The following is a 25032-nucleotide window of genomic DNA, read 5'->3' as shown; positions in this document are numbered from 1 at the left end:
GTGTCTGATAGTGTCACAAAATACACACATTTAGACAATAATCACAGGGAGCATGTTTATGGGTCATTAAAGGAAAGCATACTGTGAAGAAGGAGCCTCACACACTAAGCCCCTGCTCATTAGAGGAGAGGGACGGACTCGACTAATTACTTCACAAACGTGACAGGCCATGAAGAGTGTGTGATAATCTGCCTCTTGAGAACTACTGTACACCTCTGCACTGATAAATACGTGGCATGTTAATGGGAAAAGGCCAATGGTTTCTCGCATACCACGGGTAAAACAATGATGACCGGTTTCCACAACACTGCAGTTATACGAAGTGGATATTGAGTTAAGTAATTTTAAGCAATGCGGAACAGAAACAAGCAAAACTAATTTGGACTCTGACTCGAAAACAAGGATCTAATAATGGGAGTATTTGTTGGTGTTTAGACTGATTAAATGGATGAACGATTGTTTTTCACAAAGCACAAGCAATTAACAAGAGGACTGGCGCTTGGATAACAATATATCATTACACACCACGAGCACTGGATATAAGATCACCATATTGTCGATATAATGAACTTATAAGTACAACAAACTACAGCATAGAAACACAATTATATACGAAGGGTAACATTTATCTGTTGACTTTCCTGCGTAGTACGTATTTTGGTACAACTACCCTTATCTTTGTGATTGTGTGATTTTTGTGAACCAACTATTTGTCCTGTTCCAATAAATCTGACCTCACCACTTATGCAGCCGTATGAAAGTGAAAATCAGATAGATGAAATGCAATAAATTGCCTTAAGATCTTAGATAAAGACAGGCTGGCAGTATGTGAACAAGAGACTGCAATGAGTCATCGATGTCATTAACAATGGAGTAACAGAGAGAACTCGAACATCAGATCTGTATGAATTAGGGGATTCCCAACCAAGTCTTTTTATTTTTGGTATCAATCCGATTCAGATCATTTTAAGTTCTTCTCTGATCTGAATCCCAATCTGATCCCATATGGACCAGTGTATAGGCCTCTATGCTACAGTTGATTAGCTCTGCATTGCATTAAAAATACAGGTACTCCTTAAAGATTTCCCTTCTATTTTACACATAACACCAACAGTAAATGACAGGAAAAAAAGCAAAAGTTCTATCGGCTCGGCTGCCATGTGAACAGGAATGCCACGTCGACCCGCTAATTGACGTTGATGTACCAGCCTGTCACCTTCTGATTTTTTTCACTAGCTAGCCTGCCAGACTGTGTCATTGTTTTTGAGCTGCTCGCAGCCCTGGAGCTTCTACAAGTTTTAGTCTACTCCCATAAGAGACTGATGTCTGAAAGGAAGAGATTTTGGTCCATTTTTTCAAATCAAACATGTTGTTACACGATTGTTAATGGAAGCGCATAGGTGAATTAACCCTACGTCATGTTCTGAAGTTTGCACCGGGGAATCTTGACTTCAACTGTGCTGCACAGCTTGTGTACCAATATGGCACACTTTTTTATCGATCACGGCAGCTCCCTGGCTGCTCTGCATCCATGGAGAAGAGGAGATTCAATGCACTTAAATGTGTAATGATGATGTGATGACGTATGAAAGGGAGGAAAAAACAAGTACACAGCTCTCACAGCAGGAGGTCAGACCTGAGACTGCTGGCAACATGAAATCACACCAAAGGCAAGTCGACCTGGGTCTGAAAATCCCATGTCAACCCAGTATTTTGAATGTGAAAGGGGTATTAGAAGAGGTTCGGGCATATGTTTCATTTTCACAGCTCCCTACAGTGGTAGGGATACTAAAACCTGTGGTCCTAGTATTGCTTGTGAAGAGACTTAAAGCACCATCCAACTCCCTTTATTTGTCACAGACCAAATTAACACAGTGTCTAAGGTAAGCTGCTCGACAACAACATCCAGCAGTCTGTATATTTCACATGTTGACCCAACTGATTTCCTTAAAGGGAAAAGTTTGGCCAGTAACAGAGAGCAAATTACTTTCATGAAGCAGATAATATAAACGTGACCAAACCTTACTAAAAATAAAACAGCGCACCACTGTTACACTGCCGCTATGCACAAAGGTCTTCAGCATTTGACAACCTCCAAATAACTAAAATGCTAACTGTTAGCATGGAAGTACTGCTTTCAGTGCTTTTTGCTCATGTCCATATAAACCTATAACTAAAAGACAGAAATTTCCATTGACTTCACGCGCTAAGTGGGCGTAAGCTACAGGCTGAAGATAACTAATACACAGTGGTGTTTTGATGAGCACCACTGAATCACGGTCAGAACCCGCCGGCTGGCTGTGCACTGTTCTGTGAAGAAAAATTATCAAGAATCCACTGACTTTGCAACTAAGTAAAGAATACATTTCAGTTTATTCCACGGAGATTCAGTGAACAGATGAACATTTCTATCAACAGGTCATTACATAACACACAAGTTCTACAAAGGAAAATCAGGCTGAATCTTGTCTTGTGCAAACTGTTGGAATAAATGTGTGTCGTCACAAAGGTTTTAGGAAATACAGATTTTAATATTAAGAATCAGTTCATGTTCTCTCTCTCCTGAGAAATGCACTTCCAGATTTCCAGATCTCTGCTCAAAAATTAGGTGATCTAGAACTAAAGACTTTCTATTTTAGACCGCGCTTAGTCTGAACCGTGTTAATTTACACAGACAACCCTGTCCCTCTCTAACCTTAGGATTATTTTTAGAATATGATGCCCTAGCTTCGATGCTCTGCAGTTGACAAAACTTTTTTTTTATTTGTGAGTGTGTGTATGTACAAGAATGTCGAGTGTTTGAGTGACAAACTGCCACAGTGAACCCAGACGCAGCGGTCTGAATGGAGCAGTGTTCACAGGGCTATATCAAAAGTTGTTCACGTGCCTCCGATAATAATCATCATTACATGCCATTCAAGCGAATCATCCCGATGGTTCATGGAGAACGACAAAGCTCTCTGATTGAGCTGTTTACTTTGTCCGGTGGCTGAACTGTGTCCTGTGTCAAGATAAGAGATGACAGAACCATGAGGAAGCAGGAATCTTAAACATAAGGAGGTCAGTTCAGCTGTGTGTGTGTGATTGAGCCTGGATATATCTCCTTCTTCTTTTTTCGTCGGTGCCTTGCTTAAACGCTCACGCAGCCCGACGCGCTCACAGCTGGAAGCTGCCGAGTCCAGCCACAGTCTTCCACCGTAGTCCACACACTAGCAATGGTGGAGGAAGTGCTTCACTCAAGGGCACCTTGAACACAGATGAGAGCGTTTCTCGCTCTTCCCTGTTTTGATTCTCTCAACTGGGAGGTAAACTGGCACCCTTCCCATTACCAGCCAGCATCTCTAACCTCGAAGCTTGTTTTGCCTCTTGTATGTGTGTGCGTAATCAAATCGTTAGCACTCTACTGTAGGCACTCTACACTATCCATGTGTTATGCATAGTTCCCCTTGGATGAGCTTTAGGTTTTACTTGATCTCACTGCCCTGAGCTTCACATGTGCGTCATCCCAAGCTTCTATCGAGCGGAGAGAAGTTTCCACTGTATAATATTGTAAATGATTAAAAATAGCACAGGGAATCTTGGAAGGCTGGGGGGTTGGGGTAGCTGGAGTGTTGGTGTTGGTGGGGAATGTTCAGCGGCTCGAAAATATGCTTTTTTTGTAGAATTTATTGCCAGATTATAATGTCCTTTAGACGTTAAGGCATGCCCTATGTGAGCATGTGAAACAGACCCAGAACGAGAGAAAGAGAAAAGATACAGATCACACGGCAGACACCCGTTTGTGTTAAATTCAACCAAACTTGCGACTGTTTAACACTTTTCACAAACAACAGCTTTTGATTATCTTTGTCCGCTTGTCCATTGCATAATCAGGAATCCACAGGATTTGTGTGATAAGCGTTATTGCCTGACTGGCTTGACGCAAAGCGCTATTGGCAGAATTCCTCTACAGGTATGCGGCTTGACAACATAACGTCCTCAGAGAACGGTGGGGGTGTTGGATCAAAGTGATGCAAACAGACAGGGTGTCATGGAATATGAAGCCTGGAAGGTCAAATTTAAGTGAAAAGAAAAAAAAGAATAAATCCAGCGTGCATGTGTGCGAATAAGCCTGGGCGGTGGAGGAAGAGTACAAAGAAGGTGGGAGACTGAGATGAGCTGCAAAAAAAACTTGGCGAGGGGAATGCGGCGCAGAATGTAAACCAGAAGAAGAAAGGTGTTTTCTCAGAGGAGCAAATCTGGGAATACTGCCTATTCTTATCATGCAGCAAATGCAAATCACATATACAGAATGGATTACTGCTGGCAGGCTTTGTGGGTTCAGATAATCCTGCAAATATTAGAAAATCATGGAATCATCAAGAGGACGAGGCCTCCTGTAAAGAGTAGACGATGTCAAATGAGCACTCGCTGGGTGGATTTTTCTTTCTCAGAAGACGCTGGATAGAGGCCTGAGCTCAGCAGGATGATAATCCAGCCACATTGAGAAAAATACACTTTGTGCACAGCAATTTTCCCCTGATTGTTGCTATTACTGTGAAGAAATCATTCACCCACACATATAAGTAACAAACTAACGGAGCTGCAATGACGGTTCAGACAGTGGCGTTTTTTCCTTGAGGCCACGGGGAGCCATGCTTCCCCTCTTTTTTATCAGACTGTAGCTGACATCAAATAAACAAAACACTCTTCTTAACAGTTCGGGAAATTCTCTGTTGTGTCACTTTGTCTCTTCCTTATTTCTCGTCTCTAATTGCTGAGGATTTTAAGGTCAAAGAGTGGTGAAACACGGTATTGCACTGTTGTCCAAAGGGAAGCCAGACAGAGCTGTTTTCTTTTAGTGAATAGAAGAAGAATGATGAACCAATCAGGTGAGGCTGCTGTCACCTGCTCACCTGTGATTCACCAGGACCGAAGCCATAAACCCTTTCTACTATGTTAACCTCAGGCCGACACAGCACCATCAGCACCAAGGCATTGACTGAAATAACGCGGGATTAGCAGGTTTGTGTTGACATTTCGTTAGCAGTGTTAGCAAGCGCAGTGATGGAGGACTTAAGAGGATTTAGCAAAAAACTATTCCACAAAACTCAACCTCAACATGTTCCGATTACGTTTGCGAATAAATGCTATTTTTATCACTATCACATCTGCAGTGTGCATTAAACTGTGATTGTGCGTTTGAGTGAGTGGTTGAGTAAATAAGTTATTTAAGTCAAGTCAAAAGGACAATGTATGTGTGTGTGTGTGAGTCGGGGAGGGCGTGTGTCGGTGTCCAAAGTGTCGGTTATGTAACAATCGTGTGTAAGTCCCAGGAAAAATAAAGTGAGCGCTCTAATCCATTACATGAAATAGTGACATAGTGCAACATAGTTTTTCTTATGTCCCTCACCCCCTAAAATATAGATCACAGTTTCTGTCTCACTTCCTCACAAAAAAATAAATCTCCACGCCACACATTCAGCGCCCCTGTTGTCTCTGCCTGTATGTAAAACTCACACCAATCTGTTGCCTCATCTTTCTTGTCTTTATCTCTTCCATCACGCACCGCTGGGAACCTTTCTTTTTCTCTCACTCACCTCCTCCCCTGTTGCGTCTCAAAAATGAAAGGCAGCGGCAAACAAGTCGGACGGGGTGGGCGACGCAGACGGCGATAACATCATCCACGCGATCCCGACAGCGCGTTCGCAGCTGTGCATATATCTGCTGCCTAATTAGATCCGCGTGTGATCTAATATTTGAGTTTTAATCCTTAGGAAAGCAAGAGAGTCCTCTGACGGGAAATCTCTAAAGTACATCTCACAAAACCGGACGCAATTAATGGATACACAAGAAGTCTTTTAGATGTTTTTCAGAATACACGAGGGCACTGAAAGGAGCGGTTAACGCTGACTCCTCAAGTTGTCAGGTTCAGGGCAGACTTGGGGCACGCTAGCGGTTGCTGCGTTTTGTGTGTCCCGGCTGACAGCAGGGGCATTAACTAATCTATAGCTGAATTAAGTGCCTCATGAGTAAAAAAGGAGATTCTTATCCTCTGCACTCAATGCTCATTTATTCACCTGGGGAAAACTATAAATTAATTGCAAAGTCATGACCTACTGGCTGTTACGGGTCCCTAATTAGTCCATGCCCCCCCTCCCCCTCCCCCTCCGTCACCCGACCATCTCCCTATAGCTTCTTATACCCTTAAACTCTACCCTGCCGCGCCGTTCTGATGCTTATCACCTTAGAAAATGACGAATCGACTGAGCAGCCGTGCGCGGATCTGTTAAAGAGCAAGCAAGAGGCAGCAGTCAATCATCAGCCAAATATGGCTGTAATTAAATTACCCCGTCCACTGCGGTTGTTTATATTTCTTTTTTATTACACTGGAAATTATAACAATCCGTGGGATAAATAGCCAGGATGGTATAAAATCCAAAACAAACACCTTCAGTCATGATGAACTGCTGCACAGATACGTGACTGCTCTGAAACGATGTTTATTTTAGCAGGAATATAATCGGATTATGTCTGCAAGAGACAGAAAGTAAGCGCCTCTTATGTCAACTTGAGCGCATAGAAGGACTCTAACCTGCGGGCCCTTTCGGTTATTGAGCCGCTTTCACGAACTAAAACTATGAGGCCCACTTGAACTATTCTGCGTTGAAGGTGTTAAGTACACAAAGGTGTATCCATCACCTTCATCCATAGCCATTGTTGAGCCGTTAGCTCTGCGTTGTCACTGTTTGGCTTCTGTTGCTGGATTCATGAAAAGTGTTGCATGCACGTATCCATGTATTTTTAGTTTTTTTATCTCATTGGATCAGTCCCCGTTATCAGTGAGCTGTAATAAGTTATGCAAACACAATTTCCTACAACCACGGCTTCACATTTCGGAAGGCAGTGAATCAACCGGGGTTACGGGGAGAAATGTCCTCCAGTGCAGACTCGTGTACAGAAAATCGCGATTCGCTACACCCCTGAAGCTACGGATAGCCGAAACAAGGCCTTTGATCGCATTGTTGCAAAATTATTTTTAGACAGAAGAACAAAAAAAAAAAAAAAACTTCCAGGACACAGTTGTGTGCATTCACGTCTCCCGTCTGTCCTGAGTCACTGCGGGTGAAACTGTAGCTGTGTGAGCCGAAGGGGGCTCAGCAGGGTTCACAAAGAAGCAGCCTTGTCATCAGAGGTGGGAACACATGATACATCCACCCGATATCGATACGACTGGCGGAGGACACGTTATGCAGTGCGGCTTCACAGCGCCTGCCTCGCTTTCAGACGTCTATTCACAATGTGTAGTAAACTCCACATGAAAAAGAAAAAGAAATGTGTTGGTGCTCTGGTATTTGGCCGTGCAGGGAACATGGTGGTTTCAGACGGTACAATAAGGAGTAAACACGTCCATTCAGGCAGGTTGTGGCGCAGATGGGACGTAAGCACAGCGTGAACTGAGTGAGCAGCGTGAACAAAACGTTATTGTCGGAAAATCGCACAGACTTTTCGTCTTTTTACTTGCAACTGAAACACGAAAGCAACGTTGAAACAAAACAGATTCCAGCTCAGCAGAGACGTCGCAGCACCAACTCTTGTCGTTTTAAATAACCTCTCTCGTTTAGCGTCACAAATTCAACCCAAGAAAACGATTTGTTCCCAACTTCGGTCATACTTGTCTTGATAGAGATTAGTAAGGTCCTCCCTCATAAAGCTCGGTCTAAAGGATTAGAGATTCTCACAAAGCAGGTCTTCCGAAAGGCTTTCCTCGAGATGAAAATAAAACAGGAAGCTGCGAAATCAACATCTACTTCATAACATGTACACAAGGAGATTTGTTTTCTTTTCATAGTGGTCTCTTTATTAAGCTCCGCAGTGCTGAGCCAATTTCCGTTTAGCGTCTCCCAACAAAGCCAATGGATATTTAGAACCCTAAAACACTCATTTTAATTAGAGACACATGCAAATACCTCCTAATTCCGCAATAATTCCGCAAAAGAAAATATTCATTACGCCAGCACCAATAATGCTGGAACTGATACCAGAGGTGTAATGTGCTATCAGAAATAACATTTCCTTTCCGGCACGCAGCCAAGTCACGGAAAGCCTGGAAAAGGATAAACACCACATCTCGCTCCAAAAACAGACAGCCCTGCTCCGACGTGGAGCTCTTTGGTTTGTTTTGCAGCGGCAGAACTCGGCACACTACGGTATCGGTACACCCAGGCTTGTTTTTGTCTGTCACTTTGGATTGTGACTGCTACAGTAGGTAAGTCGGGGGTTTCAACTTTCGGGAGGCGCCGAGCTTGTTAAGTTTTCTGCCTCGAGGTCGCCACGCGAAGACAACAAAGCTGTCTTACACAAATGAGGCTTTTTCCAGGGTGTTTACAGGCGTGTCGGACGGAACCTTGACACGCGGCTTTTGTTGTGCTGCCGGAGCGCGTGCAATAAGGACGGAGAAGAATGATTTTCTTACAAAGAGGTCTGACGACTCCCAGGGTCACTGCTGGAGGAGGAGGAGGAGGCGGAGGAGGAGGAGGAGGAAGACTGCTCAGTTTTCCCACTTTACCACGACGCTCTGAAATTCAAACGTCATTCACGGCACGTCACATCGGCCTACGTGTTGCATTGTCACAGAAGACAATTAACACGGAGGAGCTTTGAGACAAGAAAATATGTTGCGGCGTTGCGGCACGTCAGGAAGCACAGGTTTACTATGTACAATATAAAGACACATAAAACCTTCGTGGATTGCAATCCGTGAGCATATGGCCCGGTCTAGCCACGCAGCCAAAACAATCAGTTCAGATAATGCCTTCTTGGCAGGACTTCTTTATTCTTCTGTGTTAATTAAAAAAAAAAAGCCTTCATCTACAGCAGGACAGGTACATTGAAGATGATGTATTGGCACCGAGCTGGGCTCACAGCCACTTATCCTGTATCCAGCCACGCAGCCCAGACCGCTCACCATGTGTTGTTGGCTTCAAGCTCAGTCACTCGCTGGTCATTTCATGCACTGACAGAGAGTTGGCCATGCAGAGATAGCAGTGCTTCTGCTTCTGCTTCTGCTGCTGCTGCTGCTGCTGCTGCCGCCTGCAATATGCGGCCACATTGGCTGCCAGCTTCTCCTCTGAGTATATTTCATTACTTTTAATTTAGTCCCTTGTTGTTGGACTACTGCGCAACGTCTAACATTTAATTCGTGCCAAGAAAATTTATGCCTGGCCGTTGTTTTTTTTTTTTCCCCCCTAATTCATCCATTCCACTTAAGGGGAAAACTGAATTCCTTGTGGTTAGAAAACGTGGCTGTTAAAACCCTCTTCTTAAGAGTTAAGACTGAGGCTCAGTCCAAATGGGATACGTGGTCAAATAAATCAACTCTGGCATCAAATTCCAGAAGATTAGATCCAGTGAAACAAGCTGTGACTAAAGCGTGGATGGAAAAGTTTTCATATCAATCAATAAGTTCTGCCGATTCGCACACAATTTCCCAGTGGATTTTTGAAAAAAGGAGATTGCGAGAGCCTTAAGTTAGGCATGCACGTCTCCAGAACTTGAATGGAAAGTAGCGGATGAGCTTCGGAGGCATGAACTTGAGGATCTACGTCACCAGTCTGCATAGGCCTTAGTTAGTATTCACACGCGCTGTGAATACTAAACTCGCAAAACACAATTAAGCTGAGGACTTTTTCCTCACTTCCCTTTGATCCTCAAATGTCAGATATTTTTTCCCCCTTCCTTCCAGGTCAGCTGAATGGAATTCAAAGAGAAGACAGAATTGTCCAGTAAGCTGAATAAACAACTCCAACGCCTGCACGCTCAGGCCACAGTCGACATTAAAGTGTTGAACGCGGGGATAATGTACCTTAACGGAGGGCATGATCAAACCCGTGCTGCTTGGATTATGACCTCCTTGCATGTAATTACACATAATTAATGGAACAACTTCAAAGATGCGGTTTCCTAAATTTATCCCGGCTCTTGTCTCGCACTTTGTTCCGCGAATTAATATGCAACGCCATAACTTGTAAAATCACACGGATACATCTTCTGTGTGTGTGCGAGCAGCACAAAGAGTTTAACGTGTAACAGCTGCTGATTAGCAGCAATAAGGCCAGGCTGCACGCCTTACATAAAGTGCGATATCACTCAGATGCTTCTCTGTGATTGAAATCCACTCTGACCCAAACGTTTCTGCATCGAGTGAAATGTCAGGACCGTGTTGAGCAAACCTCCCTATCACAGCCTGCAAATGATGACAACTGTGATGTGTGTAGCTGCCAGTTAGCGTGAGCGGACCTGAGCACGACAGGAGTCCCTTGGGATATTTTTTTTTTCTTCTTCTTCTCAGCAGCACTCTGTCCTCTGACTATTAAATTATGAGTGTTTTACCACCTCCACCGAGCAAGGCAAACACCGCTGTGTCAATCTCGTCCTAACTCGGGGGCGCCCAATTTAATCCGCGGCCCATATCATAATTACATTCGCGGCCAAGTGTGTGTATAAAAACACACAACCCACGGCAAAAAAGTTCCATCATCCCCGTGGGTGATAATGTTAACATTTAGCGGTCATTATCGTCATTACAGTAAATCTGTCGGCCGGGATCGCGCCGGTGGAGGAGAAGCCTGGGAAAAGCGTGAAGTGTAAACAGCAGCGATTGGGATGAACGCCGGGCTTCCCCCCTCCGCTTCAGACTGAGTCAATAACTACTCGCCTATAGTGTTTCTCCTCGCATCGCTCTCCTCTGAGCCTGCTTTGCTGACGCGCACTCGGTGTGGGTCACCGAAATTATATCCGCTTCAAAAGTAGGCTATAGCAAGTGGATGTCCATTACAACCGCCCATCACTCTCAGACTCTGCGCTGGACAGAGACGTGGTGACCTTGAAAAACAGCAACGATAAAAAGCTTTGATTTACATTTGCAAAAGGGAGAACTGTTATTTTTTTAAAAATTGATTAAAAAGAGATTTGCTAATCTTTGGTTTCACGTGGTTGTTTTTTTATGCCTCGAGGGCAGATATGGCTACGCTGGAAGTGTGTTGTTTTTTTTTTAATTACTAAAACTTTTAAAACGTTTTAAATAACGAAAACAAACACTCACTGACAGCAGCCGAAACAAAACGCGACAGCCTAGAAGCACGTTCCAGTAAATTTAAAGTGCGCATAATGGCCAAAAATATAAATAAATAAAAAAATGTTTACGAGTTTTTGTTTTTGTTTTCGTTTGCTCGTGCGGGCGGATTCTCACGCGCGCGACGCTACCCGGCACCACGCGCGCATACTTCTCCAAATTCGCAACTCACCTGCGTTCCTGAGCTTCTTGTTCCGGTACACGGAGAAGATGACCAGGAGGTTGCCCAGGATGTCAACAACGATGGTGAAGATGAGGAAGCAGCCCAAAGTTGTGGTAACCCACGGCGGGCGGTTCAGGGCGGCGTCACTGGGGTCCGGCAAGGAGCTGTTCAGGTGAGACCCATTTATAACCATTGTATACAGTCGCGGAACTTTTTTTCTCAGCTGAGCCGAATTCAACCTGCCGCGACTCCTAAAGAGAGTCCTGAAGCCTTGGCTTTCAGGCTTTCAGCGGTTGCGGGATACTATAACCACCCTCGGGTTTCATCTTCATCCTCTCCACGCGCGCTACTACTTCTTCTTCTTCTTCTTTTCCTCCTCCTCCACCTCCTCCTCCTTCTTCTCCTTGTTTCCTCCCGCGTGGGTTTTATCCAGCTGCTGTGGGTCGGCTCTGCTAGCGTCCCGCCTCCCTCCGCTTGCCTACTAGGTGTCACTTCTGCGCCCGTGTGCCATTCACTTTGTCGGTACGCATGTGTGACTGGAAGCCGCCACTTCAAACTCCGCATGTGACCCAACAGTCCGGAGAGGCGCGGATTTATTTAGGGGGAGAAATACTGTCGCTCGGTGGTCGGCACGCGGAACGGCAGCGTCACCGCCTTCGAAAGCGTCCTACTTCTCTTCATTTACCGGATGCGTGTTCATTCATGGCTTTTGCGGTTGGTTGCTCGCTCGCTTTATCTCGGCTGCCCATTCATTATTTTATTTTTAAGGATCATTCACGTTAGATCTCGAAAAACAAAAACAAAAAAAAAAAAAAAACACATTCCTACGGACACTATGAGACAAAAATGCCGCGGTGAAGGTGACTCGGTGTTTTATATGATGCAAATTTTTGATTTAAAAATTGATTCTTCATATTCCTAGTTTTGGTGCACTATACTAATATCTTTCTGTTTAATCTACAGACTCACTTATGTCTGAAATTGCTGTATTTTAGGTTGATTGCGACTTTTCTTTCCGAGTTTATTCAGCTATAATTACAGGCAGTACTCTGACAATTATTTATATATATATGTCCATATATATTATTTATTTTTGCCGTCATCGAAAGTCTCATTAAATGATATAGGCTGCTCTCTCTGGAGCTGAGCTTCTATAGCCATCATTCTATTGTTAGTTAATGATGTTCAGAATAAATGGGTCAGCCCCCACCTCGTACATACAGACGGCATCAGTAGCCTATTCTTGAGCTGTCTAACACATCGACAGTTCGTCATAATAAAAAAGTGAAACCGCTCATCTAAGGCTTTATTTTTATTTATTTTTTTCTTGATAATATAGCTCAAAATGAATCATTTGTAAAAATTATCACATGTAAAGATTTTCACCCACCCCCACCCCTCCTCCCTCCTCCCCCCTCCTACCCAGAATTCACCTTATCATATAGCTGCAGTAGTTCTAGTCAGTACTATTGCAGCTAATTTGAAAATCAGTTATTCATTCAGGCAGTTTTTCCAGAAGCAGAAAAAAAAAGCTGTGGCCACTTTTATGAGTAATGACGTTTTCATAGTCTGAAGTGATTGTAAACTGAATATACTTGTGATGCTCCAGAAAACATTGTTTTTAAAGCAACCACTTACTTGAAGATGTTTTTTTTTAGTTCCTCGTTGTGTTATCTATAAAGGATTATCTTATCTTTACTCAAGTTGTGTCGTATTTTCTTTCAGCTGATGAGCAGTCGATGAGCCGTTGACACACCTTTTCAGTTTCCATCATTCATTGTATTTAAACTGCATTCATGATATTATAGTAGAGAAAATCGTGTCTTGTCCTTAACCATCAGTTCAGCATGTGTTAGATTTGCCATTTGACAACGTTATAGCTTTGGTGCGTGTGCTTCCTTTCACTGTCCTGCAGAAAGGTGACCTGTCTATCCAGCCTCAGATTGCCGGCAGTTTTCCTTTCAAGGATATCTCTGTATTTGTCTAGATTCATTCTCCCTTCAGTTCTGAATCGTCCTTTTAAGCTGCTGCCTATGATGCTGCCACCGCCATGCTTATCTGTGTGGATGGTATTATCCAGGCGGTGAATAGCACTTGCTGTTCTCCTCATGTAGTGGCAACGGTTCTGTCATTGCGGCGACGGTGGTTTCAACCTCCTTCCATTTCGTTATTGAGGCCACTGCGCTGCTGGATGATTGACAGGTTTAGCTGTGGTTTTATACCATTGCCGTGATCTAAGCCATGTTACAGTTTTATCATAGTTTGCTACAGGGAGTGCCTTTTCTTTTCCTTGGCAGTATCGATTATAAGACTTGCATACATAGACTCCATTTATCTTTGTTCACGTAGATTGCATTTTAGTAATTAAAAATATTAAAACAAACTGAAAGCATCTGAATAACAGCATGTATTTATTTCTTATATTTAATAGATGACATTCTGGAGCCACTGTATATGTATGTCGTCTGCTGAAAAGAAAAACACCAAGTCAGCCACAGCTGCTGATGTTAAACATGTTGAGTCAGACATGTAATGCCTCAAAAGCTCTGACCTATTTGGCTTTACAAAACATAATCTATAAATAAATAAATGACCTAAAATTTCTTCCATCTGTATCTTGCTATTAACACAAATGTAGCGGGACATTTTCTTCAGGCAGAATTAGGTTACGCCTCTCTCCAGAGCTACTCTGAATTCAGAAAATATGGTTAAAATCTTCCCAATCAATTTTTCGTGTTTGCGAGTATAACGCGGTGATCAAACCTTCGTACGCTCTCACGCTGAGACCCTCCTCTTTTGTTCCTTCTGTCCGCCACAGCGTAATTACACTACTTCTCTACAATTTCACAAAACTATTAGCTAAAATAATGCTGAGCTGCCTTTTGAAGACTTCGTTTGTTCCCAATTTCGGCGTTTAGTCATCATTTGTCATTTTAAAATAAAAACAGCTCGTTATTATGAAATGATTGTGAATTCCATTCATGCAAAACACCATCATTATCCCCCCGCATTTGTCCCTCTGTGTTACATTTTAGCTCGGCCTATTCTTTCACACTGAGCATCTCTGCTAACAACATTACAGAAATCCCCACTGTATATCAAAACAAAGTGATGGGACAAAAAAGCAGCACAGACGATTTTGAATAATTACATCAGTTAGTGAGACAATGCGTCGTGCTGTCAGACACAGTGAGAGGAGACTGGGAGGTGGAGATCGGATGAAAAGAAAGACGGAATCTTTGTGTCATTTTCCCGATGATAAAAGCTTTAACAGCATCAGCGGAACAAGTGGAACATTTGCACTTTGTGAAGAAACTACAGCTCTATTTTTTTTTCAAATGAACATGTTATGATCCAGTTTAGGCCAATTTCAACTTCTGCTAACTTTTTCTGTAAGAGTAAATGACTGTTCTACTATTGTGTGTGAACTTAATCCATCCGGTGAGGTCCATTTATGACTGTGGCACATTATCTAATCAAACTTCAAATCCAACTTTACTTATGTAGCATTTTTTCTGCAAACAGTGCAAACGAATAAAAATATAAAACATTACGGCAAGAAACAAAATCAAGAACCCCCAACTACCCCCATACATACACACAGACACATATAAGCACACTCACGCCCGTATACACACTAAAAGTTGTTGACGAGACATGGCAGGACACTGAGGCTTGAGGCAAGGAGGACGCTACCTTTGTGGGGTCCCGTTCACGCCAAGGGGGGGTCCCAGCCTCGTGACCACAAAGATCACCCCGACCCCAGGCAGAGAGGCGGGCCACACACCCAGGTACAAAGCATCCGACCACCCAGGCCGAGGGGACCTAAGGGGCGCCACCCCACGGGCAGAACGAAACAGCCCCAAGCGGAGACAGGCCCCCATGAAAGCCTTGAAGTCTGCAAACTTTTCCTTCTTTTTGAAAAAGTACACCAACAAATTTAGGCTACACTGGCTTTCTGATATATGCCAGTACTTTCTTATGTTTGCGTTACACTCATTGACTGTTTACACTACGGACAAACCCATTGGATTCTGAACCTGGAAAATGTTTGTTTCACCTTGGTTTTTGGAAATGTCTTCTCAACCACTCTGTTCTGAATTGCTATTAACATGAAAATGTTAATTCTGCTAACGTGCATCTCATGACGAAAAATACTAATCCAAAGGATCGTACAATGTGTGGCTTTCTATTCATGTGATTTCAACACCTGATTTGTCACTTACTGCCTTCAAATTCCATCTTATATGAAGTCCTGATGAACTGCACCCTCTTATGGAAATATGTGCAGAAGATCAAATATGTTATGTCTAACCATATATACATATATATTTCATTTCATTAAAAGAAGCTGTACCTTCCACGTTGGAGCTAAGAGTGTGCAGTTTCTTCTGCTTTACTGTTTTGTTCCAGCTGTTCTGGTTTTGTTCGTCAGTTTTCACTCAACCAGTTAACACTCGATAACAAACGAGTACAACTGACAACTGATCAGTAGCTGAGAGTTTCTCTATCTGCTGTACCTAAGATTCCTTGTATCCCCGCTGTGACTCAATACTCATCCAGAGCAATTAGGCCTTTATCTAATGGATAACTGAAGCGTTCTGTTTAACTCAACCCAATGAGCAGGCATCGTGGTCTCTAGGGGGGATACTGTGTTTTGTTTTGATTCTTATCTGTGGGTTCACTTTTATTAAAATGATGGCAAAGACTAGAAAAAGGATGCACCTACTACATGAACACAATGTCTTCAGAGGACCATCAGAGGTAGGAAGACGAGACGGAGGGACTTCTTGTATTTCTTATGAAAAGATGTGTCTTTGAATTTTAGTTTTAGTTCAGTTTTTAGTTTTATTTCTTTCATTGATTAAAACAAAACAATTCAATATAAATATATAAATCAATATAAATCTGAATGAAAGGGAGCAGAAAGAAGAATAATATTATATAATCTGCCCCTTTACCCTAAGAATCAATTTAGAAAGAACACAACAAACAGCAAAAAAATAAATAAATAATATATATATATAATAACAGAATAAAGTGAAAATAAAATAGGTATCGGCTAACACTGACTGCCACGTTTCCATTTTAGTTCCAAAGATGCCATTCCATCATACAAACAGAAACAGAAAATTGAAATCTTTTTCATGACTACACAATCAAACTAACATGTTTCATTATATTCCTTCACATACTGTCTTTAATTGTTTTCTTAAATGCAAGTTTTGGTGTGGACTCTTTGTTCATTGTTCCATAAACTGGTTCCTTTCACAGAAACACAACATTCCATAAGATTGTTTCAAAGATATCTATTCCTTTGAAGTTTTTAAATCTTTTCTGAATGTTGATTGGCAACTTTTTTTTTTTAATGAACTTTAAACGTAATTTGCAGAATACTGTAATCTACTAATTCTTGACATTTCATCAGTAAAACATTTTTAAATGCACTGAGAACAGCAAGAGAGAAATCATTGCTATTGTCTTAAGAGAAACGCCCTCAAAGGAGCTTTTGTTACTCGCAGGGCGAGTTAAAGAGAGAAAACTGAAGGACAGGGTAAAGTGGCCGGAAGGTGCGCGGAGCAAAGTGGTTTCAGTTCTAAACAGAGAAACGGGTTCAAGAGATGTGGTGTGAAGAGGGAAAGGGTGAAAGGGGAAAGAGGCGAGTGGGAGAAAAGTGCTTCGCGTGTGTGTGGAAGGGAAAGGATAGACGCACCCGTGACGAGGACAGGAGGGTGCAGAGAGGAACTCCCGTACACACAATCACACACGCACACACACAGTCCGAGCTGCTCATTTGAGAGAGCTGTCAGCAAAATGAAGGAGAGGAGACAGAAGTAATGTAATGAGTGCAGTCTCGACACAGGCCCGGCATGTCTCTGCCGCTTCACTGGTCATCACTACATCCCACAGAGAAACAAGAGTGTTTGCTTTTATCTGCCGTCGCTCCCTCCTCCTCCTCCTCCTCCGCTCGGCCGGTTGCCATGACAACAGCGGAGCTCCACCCAGGAAAAGCTGTGAGAAAGAGGATTATTGGGGTCAGTGGTCTCTGCATGTGTCTCTCTCTCGCTCTCACGCACATGCTTTCTCACAGCGTACGATTGTGCGCAAACACACAACAATACAGTAGCAGCGTTTAACAGTCGGGACGGAGACGGACAATTAGTTTTCTGTTTTTGGTGCTTATTTAATTAATCAGCCCCCCGGGGAGACATTATCATATTTATGTTGTGTTTGTGATTGCTAACTTGTGATTAGTTGTCTCTTTTAATTTGCGGGGGAAGACCTTTTGTGTCGTTCCTGCGTTTCTTAGTTAATCTAATGTTGTGTTTTATCAGCCTCTTTTTAGAGGTTTTCCATGGATTTATTATTGCATTTCTAAAAACTCAGAAGACTTGCAAAAGACAGAAAGAATAAGCGGAAGCAGCATCAGCTCCCGTCTTATGAGGGACCACACTGTTGCTTGGCTTCTCCTTCATGGCCTATGTCACTGTGACATCACGGTGTTAACTGGAGGCAAACAGGGAAGCTTGAGGCGTCACTTTCATGGTTGAAAGTATTGCCTTCGGTTGATGAAGACAGCCTCTCAGTGTTCATATAGACAGAAGTCATTGTTCAAATTCTTCTATTGCAAACCTTGCACGTGTCCATTCAAGACATGTGCAATAGGCGTCTAACGGTTTGTACGCCTTCAACTTTTCTTTCGTGCAGACGCTGGGTTTCTCTATTAGGTCCATGTAAATGTCTGCACATTGAATAGTGGGCAGTCCTGTTAAATCGTCCATCACTCACTGGATGGATGATTTGCCAAATTATGTTAAGTTAATCATTATTTGGGGAGTTCTTGTTGCACGTTAATGCTAATGATAACCGTGAGCTAATGCAACGTTAGTTGTGTGTTTCAGCTGTTTCCAAGCAGATGTTCCATTTACTACCTCCACTACTATTTACATCCACTTACTTCTTGTAATATATTTGTTGGAGAAGCTTCATTTAAGAAAGACAGACTAGACTTTGTTCCCTCTGTGTCCTCTTTTGGTGAAATCATCCATCCAGTGAGTGAGAGTGTAGGGGTCGGTTCACGAGCCTTGAAGGCGTCTGTATGACCAGTCTGTTGTTGTATGCTGATTGTTGCCATGTTAGCTACAGCAGTAGGAGAGTTGAGCATGATGCTGCTCTGGGAAACAATGTAGTCATGGGAAGCAAAATTAGTACTCAAGCAGCAACAGCTGGCTAACTTAAGTTTTTGTTGTTCCATGGCCTGTGATGAGGTTCAGGTGGTGGAAGGAGTCCAAAAATGACAGGTTAGCACCGTACATGGCGTCTTATCTGCCAGTGGTGTGTATGGAAATGAGGTAATGAGAAACATTTCAAAGGGATTTAAGTACTTCTAAAGTAGAAAAGTACTATGTAAGTTGTTACCATTGAATGTGAGGGACAAAACTTCTGACTAACTGAAGGAATTCTTGTAGCGATTTCTGCAAATAAGCCGAAATTTGAGTCAAACAGCGAGGATCGTTATTCGGTCGTAGGAACCCTGTCCTAGGACCCATTTCCTTTCCAGCTGATGATTGGTTAGCCGTCCCGCTGCTACTCCCTTCTGCTCACTGAACAACTTACTGAGAAATATTGGCAACTAGAACCGATCTAAAACTCTAAGGTCGATGGTAATAACAGCCCAGAGTCGTTCTGTATAGATCAGACGTGTCTGGGTCTGAGGGGGGTTTTCAGCATAATTTCTCATGAATGACTGAACAGATTTTCAGACCCAGGAGGTCCATCTTTTCTGTTTCTCCCGCTCCCTCCCTCGTTCAGCCCTGTGTAGACATGTTAAAACAACATTCCAGCCTCTTGTTAATCATCGCCTTCCACTATCTGCACGTCTCTCAGACACCTCTGTTTAATTTGGCTTGATATTTGAGCCATGTGATATTTGCGTATCGTACGACGTACCTCAGCCTGCGTTTGGAAAAGGTCTTGTGCACACACCCCGTGCAAACAGTGAGCCATCATTGCAGGTGTGATTGCTGAAAAACCAATCTTGCGGTCAAGACACTGACGGTTTTCGAGGAAATCATTTGATTAACAACTTACAATTGAGGGATATGGACTATATAATCACATGGTAATCATGTCAGCGTTCGTAAGTCAGGTGCAGAGTGAATCAGAAACACTGTATAAAAAAAATTACATCAGACTTTGAATAGAATTTTTATACAAAGCAAATAATGTAACATATAGAGGAGATCCTCAGGTTGGAATGCAATCATGGACTCATTTTTATTCATTAATTTCTCTGCACTATATTTAAATTTTCATGTCTGATAAGGTGCACGTGAGGCAGGAACGAATCAAGGGAGGTCAAGCGGAAAAAGTTGGATCGACTCTGACTCTCACATTCACATCGACACAAACGCGTACATCAAAGTCTGGTCAGACACCAGTGGCTTTATGCCAACTTAGTTTAACTTAGGACTGCTCAAGCTTCACAAGCCTTCACAATTTCAACTGCAATCAGTGCAGCTTTTGTTGGGAGCTGTGCAGTTTGATTCTAATCACTAACAGTGCAGAATGTATCCTGCACGAAAAAAGTTCTGGCCAAGATGGAGAGGAATGGTTACATGGACTGAAGCAGAAAGCAGACATTTAAAAGTATTATCACTGGTAGACAGGGCTGTAAGGAGGAATCAGGTCATCACCGGGCTAGTTTTCATACCCACTGATCCATACATTTCGTGACTTGTGTTGCTTCAACCAGCCAGAATGAACTACTGAGTAAAATCTTTGTCCGTGGGTCGTCCCGCTTGCTTTCGTCTCCCGGAACAATCCCATCATGAGTTGGCGTGTGCTGCCATCTCGTGGTTGTCCGGCGGCACTACAAAAAACCTCAGCCTCTCAGGAGAAAGCTAATAACCACGACCTTTGAAGCAGAACACCTCCCCTTTCCGCCAGAACTGCTTCTGTGAATCCTTAATATGAATAATGCATTAATAGCTTAATTTTCTAATGAAAGAAAAACACCTGGTGCAATTTCTGGAGTTAATTGGATCAATCAAGCATGAGATTAAGGAGCACATGAATGGACGCAAAGTGATTTGATTACCAGCCTCTGCTAGAGTTTGGTATAAACTTTTCTCTCCATTATGTCTCAAAAACTGAGCTGTTTTATGGGACATGAGCTGAGTACCGTTTCTCAAGATGTTATATATTCTCATCATCATTATGCCAAGTCTGGAGATCGTGGGGCCTCAAAACAAACCTCTCTCAGAACAGAAAACGCAGAGACGCAAGATTCAAGGACACTGAATCTGTGGCTCTGTTTTTACATGGGCAATATTTGTTCAATGTGGATGAAATTATTCTCATCTCACTCTGTATCTTCATACAAAGGCAAACTCGGTAGACCTGCAGTCCAGTACTGCTCTCATTCAGTCAGTCAGTCAGTCTCTCTCTCATCCTGGCAACACCATATGATTCATTAGAGGCAGGCTGAGGAGAGACATGTCTCGTGGTAGACAGCCTATTACAGCCACTGTGGAGTGACTCCGCTGTCCTGACTGGAGGCTCAAAGGTCCCTCTTCCACCGCAGGGCTCAGGAGGGAGAACCAGTCGACCCTGTGTGGAACCGTGACCGAGGTCACAACGTGATGGTGGTGGTGGTGGTAGACCAGGCCTGGAGCTGTCACTCAGGGTCATGTAGTTTCTCCAACTTCATGACACAACCAGGGTTTATTGATGGAAGCAGCTGCAGGGAGGCAGAGGAGGAGGAGGAGGAGGAGGAGGAGGAGGAGGAGACGCAAACCTGACGGAGTTTAAAAGAATAAAAACTAAAGCTTAACTTTGCCTCTATCTTAGTTATCGTTGAAAAATTACAAGATTCAGGTGGTTTGCACTTTAATCTGAGGTGTTTGCAGCTGAAGATTTATTTGCAGGTGGTCGTCTGGAACGCACATTTAGGTTTCTGATCGACTGAATGTCAGATATTTTACAACTGTCTGTTGGTGTGTAAAAATGGATAAATATGTCCAGCACTGTTATCGAGAGCAGTCACACGGTCCCTGTCCTGAGTCAGACTCAGTTGTTATCAGAGTATCTGTTAACGCTTATTGGAATTTGACTTTTGGGGAGTGTTGGATAGTCCTAAAACCAATGTTATTGCAGAGAAATTTGACTGCAAATCAAATGTTTTGGTGGTGACGGACAGAATAGTCACGTAGACTACGTAACCATTCAATTGACACAGCAGAGCCCTCGATACGTCCGATCTAGACTTGTATTTATTTAGAATTAAACTTCACATGAAAAATATTGATACCAAGTCCAAAAAGTAAAAAGCAAGAAAGAGGAAATGCCCTGTCAAGGACCAATCTGTCTGTCCCAAAAATAATTATATTGATTACAGAGCAACTGCTCTTATTTTCATTTTTTCTTGAGATATTTTTTTTTTTCAATGTGATTTTCTCAGATTTTGAGTTTGATGATTTGCAGATTGTCTTTAATTGCTCTTATTGGAGATAAGTCTGATATGTGATTCTCATACAGAAGTATAAAATACATTTTTTCATAATTACATTCACAAACTGTAGAAGTCGTCATTTTCTTACACACAAGTAGACATCTAAAAGTATCGGTATCGGGATATCAGCCGTGGTATTACTTGGTATCGGATCAAAAGAAAAATAATGGTATCGCACATCCCTAGTGCAAGCAAGTTTATACGTTTATTTATTCTCTTAAGAATAAAGTAGACTGAGCATCTTGTAGCCTGAAGGTCAGACCAAGAATATCAGCAAAACTCAGCCCCAACCGCTGATCGATTATCACAATACTAACACAACAGCTTCTGTTCTTCTTGACTACAACAAGTCACAAGGTTACACACTACAGCAGCTCCTCTCACATAAATAAGAACCGATCGATATATATTTTTTTATCCTTCTAAAAATGCACGTTTCCTCAATTTGCTCCCCCATCTCTGTCCCGACCGTGAATACACAGAGGAAATAAACGCACGCAGACATTACGAGTATTTTTTAGGAATAATTTATTGCCAGTAGGAAAGCGTGAGCTTGTGGCAGTATTCAATAAAAACCTTAACAAGACCATAGCATTGCTCAGACACACACAGACACCTGAAAAAGTCACGTGTCCATGGATAACTCTGCACTATAAATATATTGGGTCCCATTTTCTTGGTGGAAAAATAAAGAGGTTCCAAAGTCAAAATGTACAAACAAACTAAAAAAACAAAACAAAACAAAACAAAAAAACAACAACACAAGAATATGCAGTCGTTCATTGAAGACCCTTTTTGAAATGAGCAAGAGACAATAAACTTTACGAGTACACTGTGTTCAGAAAAGCCACGCTCTTCTCTTTTTTTTTTACATGTTTATTTTTTCTTAGTGAATGTAAGCACAGTAAGGCTGATAATGTCACACCATTTAACTCTTTTTTTGAAAATAAAAGCATAGAATATCTACAAAACCTAGTAAACTTTGAAATCAAAACTGTACATTTACATTTACATTGAAAATGAGGACTTGTATAAAAACATTTTGCTTGATTTTTGTTAATAGAAACAAAAGATACTGTTCATGAAATATTCTTTTTTTTTTCATGATGCTTTTCCTGTTACATTGAAATGTTGATCCTTCTCACAATCCACTATGATGACAGTTACTTAAAGCAATGGCACCGCCAACTCAAAGGGGCAGGAGTTGGACTGAGATGGAGGCGAAGAAGCCTCGAGTAGCTTCTTCGCGTCGTCTCAGCCGAATGGCCTTCCCAACCAGTCTCAACAACCCCTGTGTGTTTTTTTTTTTTTTTTACTCAATTCCTTGTTTGTGTCAGTGTGCATGTGCAGTGCCTTGCAAAAATGAGTCACTCTCCTCAGTGTTTCACCTCTGAGTTAACGTGTATTCACCCGCTCTAAATAAGATCTGGTGCAGCCGTCTGTAATTAGCTGATAGAAGTCAACCTGTGTGCAATCAACCTGTCACGTGATCTGAAAGGCACCGCTAGGACCAAGGAGAACGACGGATCAAACCTGGGTTCTAACAACTCAAAACTCCCCTTGAAGCGCCACTAAATCCACGATTTAAAAAAAAGAAAAAGAAAAAAAAAAGGCATCTCTACAAATCTGACAAAAGCAGGCCACCCACCCACACCCGCAGAAAGAAGGCTCAACAAAGAAGGTAAGACTGAAGGAGCAGCAGAGGTGAGAGTAATGGAAAAACTGATGCGATCAGCAAATCACGGGTTAAAATAGAAAACGATTGTGCAGATTTATTCTTGTTGTAAATTTATTTTTATTTTTTTTTTTTTAGAGTTTTTATTGTTTTAATTTGGTGCTCATGAGAAACTCCTCCCATCGCCCCATGATGAACATGATGCTGTGGGAAAAACACCGGGGGTGGGTGAATACTTTAACAAGGCACTGTGTGTGTGTGTGTGTGTGTGTGTGTGTGTGTGTGTGTGTGTGTGTGTGTGTGTGTGTGTGTGTGTGTGTGTGTGTGTGTGATCGTGGGGTCGTACCGTGTGTCCACATACTGTGCGTGTTTAGTGTGGGCGGTGCGTCGAGGGAGAACATAAGGTGTAGCTGTGGCTTCAGGCACTTTTGTTTGGATCCAGTGTCAGACTTCAGTGTGCTGTTGGGAGTCCAGCGCCGGGATGGCCAGTCGTTCAAAGTGGCCCTCATCACCGCTCTCATAGTCGCTTATCATCACCTCGGACTCCTCGCAGCACGCTGACATGTCCGAGCAAGAGGCTGTGGACGTGTACAGAGACATGGACATGCTGTCCAGAGCTGAGGAGTCAAAGTCCCGACTGCAGCCTAAAGGGTAGCCCCCTCTGTAACCGCCGGCGCCGATGGTGGAAACCGGGGTGACGGTGGCGGAAGCGGCTCCCTGGCCCTCGGCGTCGCCCCCGTCGCTCGGGTACGAGTGCTGCGGCAGGTACTGGTTAAGGCTGTAGAGCTGGGGCAGAGCCGGACGCTGGCGGATCACGCCCGGGCTGCCCGGGCCGGACACGGGCGCGTCCAAGTCTCTGCCGAGGGGGCGCAGCGTGTCGGTGTACTCTGGCAAAGGTGGAGGCGGCAGGTCGTCGTTCGCGGGGAAGTCCTCCGGCGGCGGAGGGAAATCGCTCTCAATGTCAAAGCCGCCGGGGTAATAGTCGGTGTCGATGGCGTTCGGGTCGCTGTACAAAGGGGCGGGTGACTCCACAACCTCATACTGTGGAAACTCCTGGATTCCAGGAAGTTGAACACTTGGCATCCAATCAGATGTGTCCCAGTGGTATCCTGTTTGATGAGGGACAGACCAAAGCACATTAGACGCACGTTAGTGGTAAGAAACAAATCTCATCCGGTCATTGATTTACACCAACGTGTTAATGTTAAAAATCCACACCATGCACAAGGAACACAAGTCAAAGTCACAGCAACACACTGAGGTTTAACAATGAACTTCACAACACAACAACGACACATATTCCTGTTGTCTCTCTGTGTTATTGATTCAGTTATTCTGTGTTACATTTGATTTCTTTTCTTATACTGACTCATGCTGAACTAACGTTTTTACGTTTGTGGGCCGAAAAAACGTGACTCAAACGAGCAAACTAACCTCCCTGATTAAACAACTAAACCTCACCTACGTTCACCTACAATCGTTTTTAAAATGAAACTGTCTTGACTAAAGTCTGGGTTTAAGCGTTTGACAGCAGTTAACACTCGTAACACAGACACTTTCCAGTTAGT

General features: G+C 43.0%; 2 protein-coding genes across 8 annotated transcripts in view; both read right to left on the bottom strand.

Annotated features, from left to right (window-relative positions):
* Positions 1 to 11871, bottom strand: part of mtnr1aa (melatonin receptor 1A a) — a 36316-nt gene extending 24445 nt beyond the window's left edge. Inside the window, exon 1 of the mRNA XM_047579707.1 lies at positions 11286 to 11871. Coding sequence (XP_047435663.1) covers positions 11286 to 11469 — 184 coding nt within the window. The 5' untranslated portion in view covers positions 11470 to 11871. The remainder of the gene's footprint in view (positions 1 to 11285) is intronic.
* Positions 11872 to 22300: 10429 nt separating this feature from the next.
* The window catches only part of fat1a (FAT atypical cadherin 1a), a 73068-nt gene continuing 70336 nt past the window's right edge, over positions 22301 to 25032 (bottom strand). For 5 of the 7 annotated variants that reach the window (XM_047579627.1, XM_047579630.1, XM_047579631.1 and 2 more), the window contains one exon: positions 22301 to 24573. In XM_047579627.1, coding sequence (XP_047435583.1) covers positions 23909 to 24573 — 665 coding nt within the window. In that variant the 3' untranslated portion in view covers positions 22301 to 23908. The remainder of the gene's footprint in view (positions 24574 to 25032) is intronic. The other 2 variants (XR_007112379.1, XR_007112378.1) reach the window with 2 other exon arrangements.

The sequence above is a fragment of the Mugil cephalus genome, chromosome 2 (assembly GCF_022458985.1).
Source record: "Mugil cephalus isolate CIBA_MC_2020 chromosome 2, CIBA_Mcephalus_1.1, whole genome shotgun sequence".
NCBI classification, from domain to species: Eukaryota; Metazoa; Chordata; class Actinopteri; order Mugiliformes; family Mugilidae; genus Mugil; species Mugil cephalus.
The sequence above is the reverse complement of the archived record's forward strand: the minus strand, read 5'-3'. Positions and strand labels throughout refer to the sequence as shown.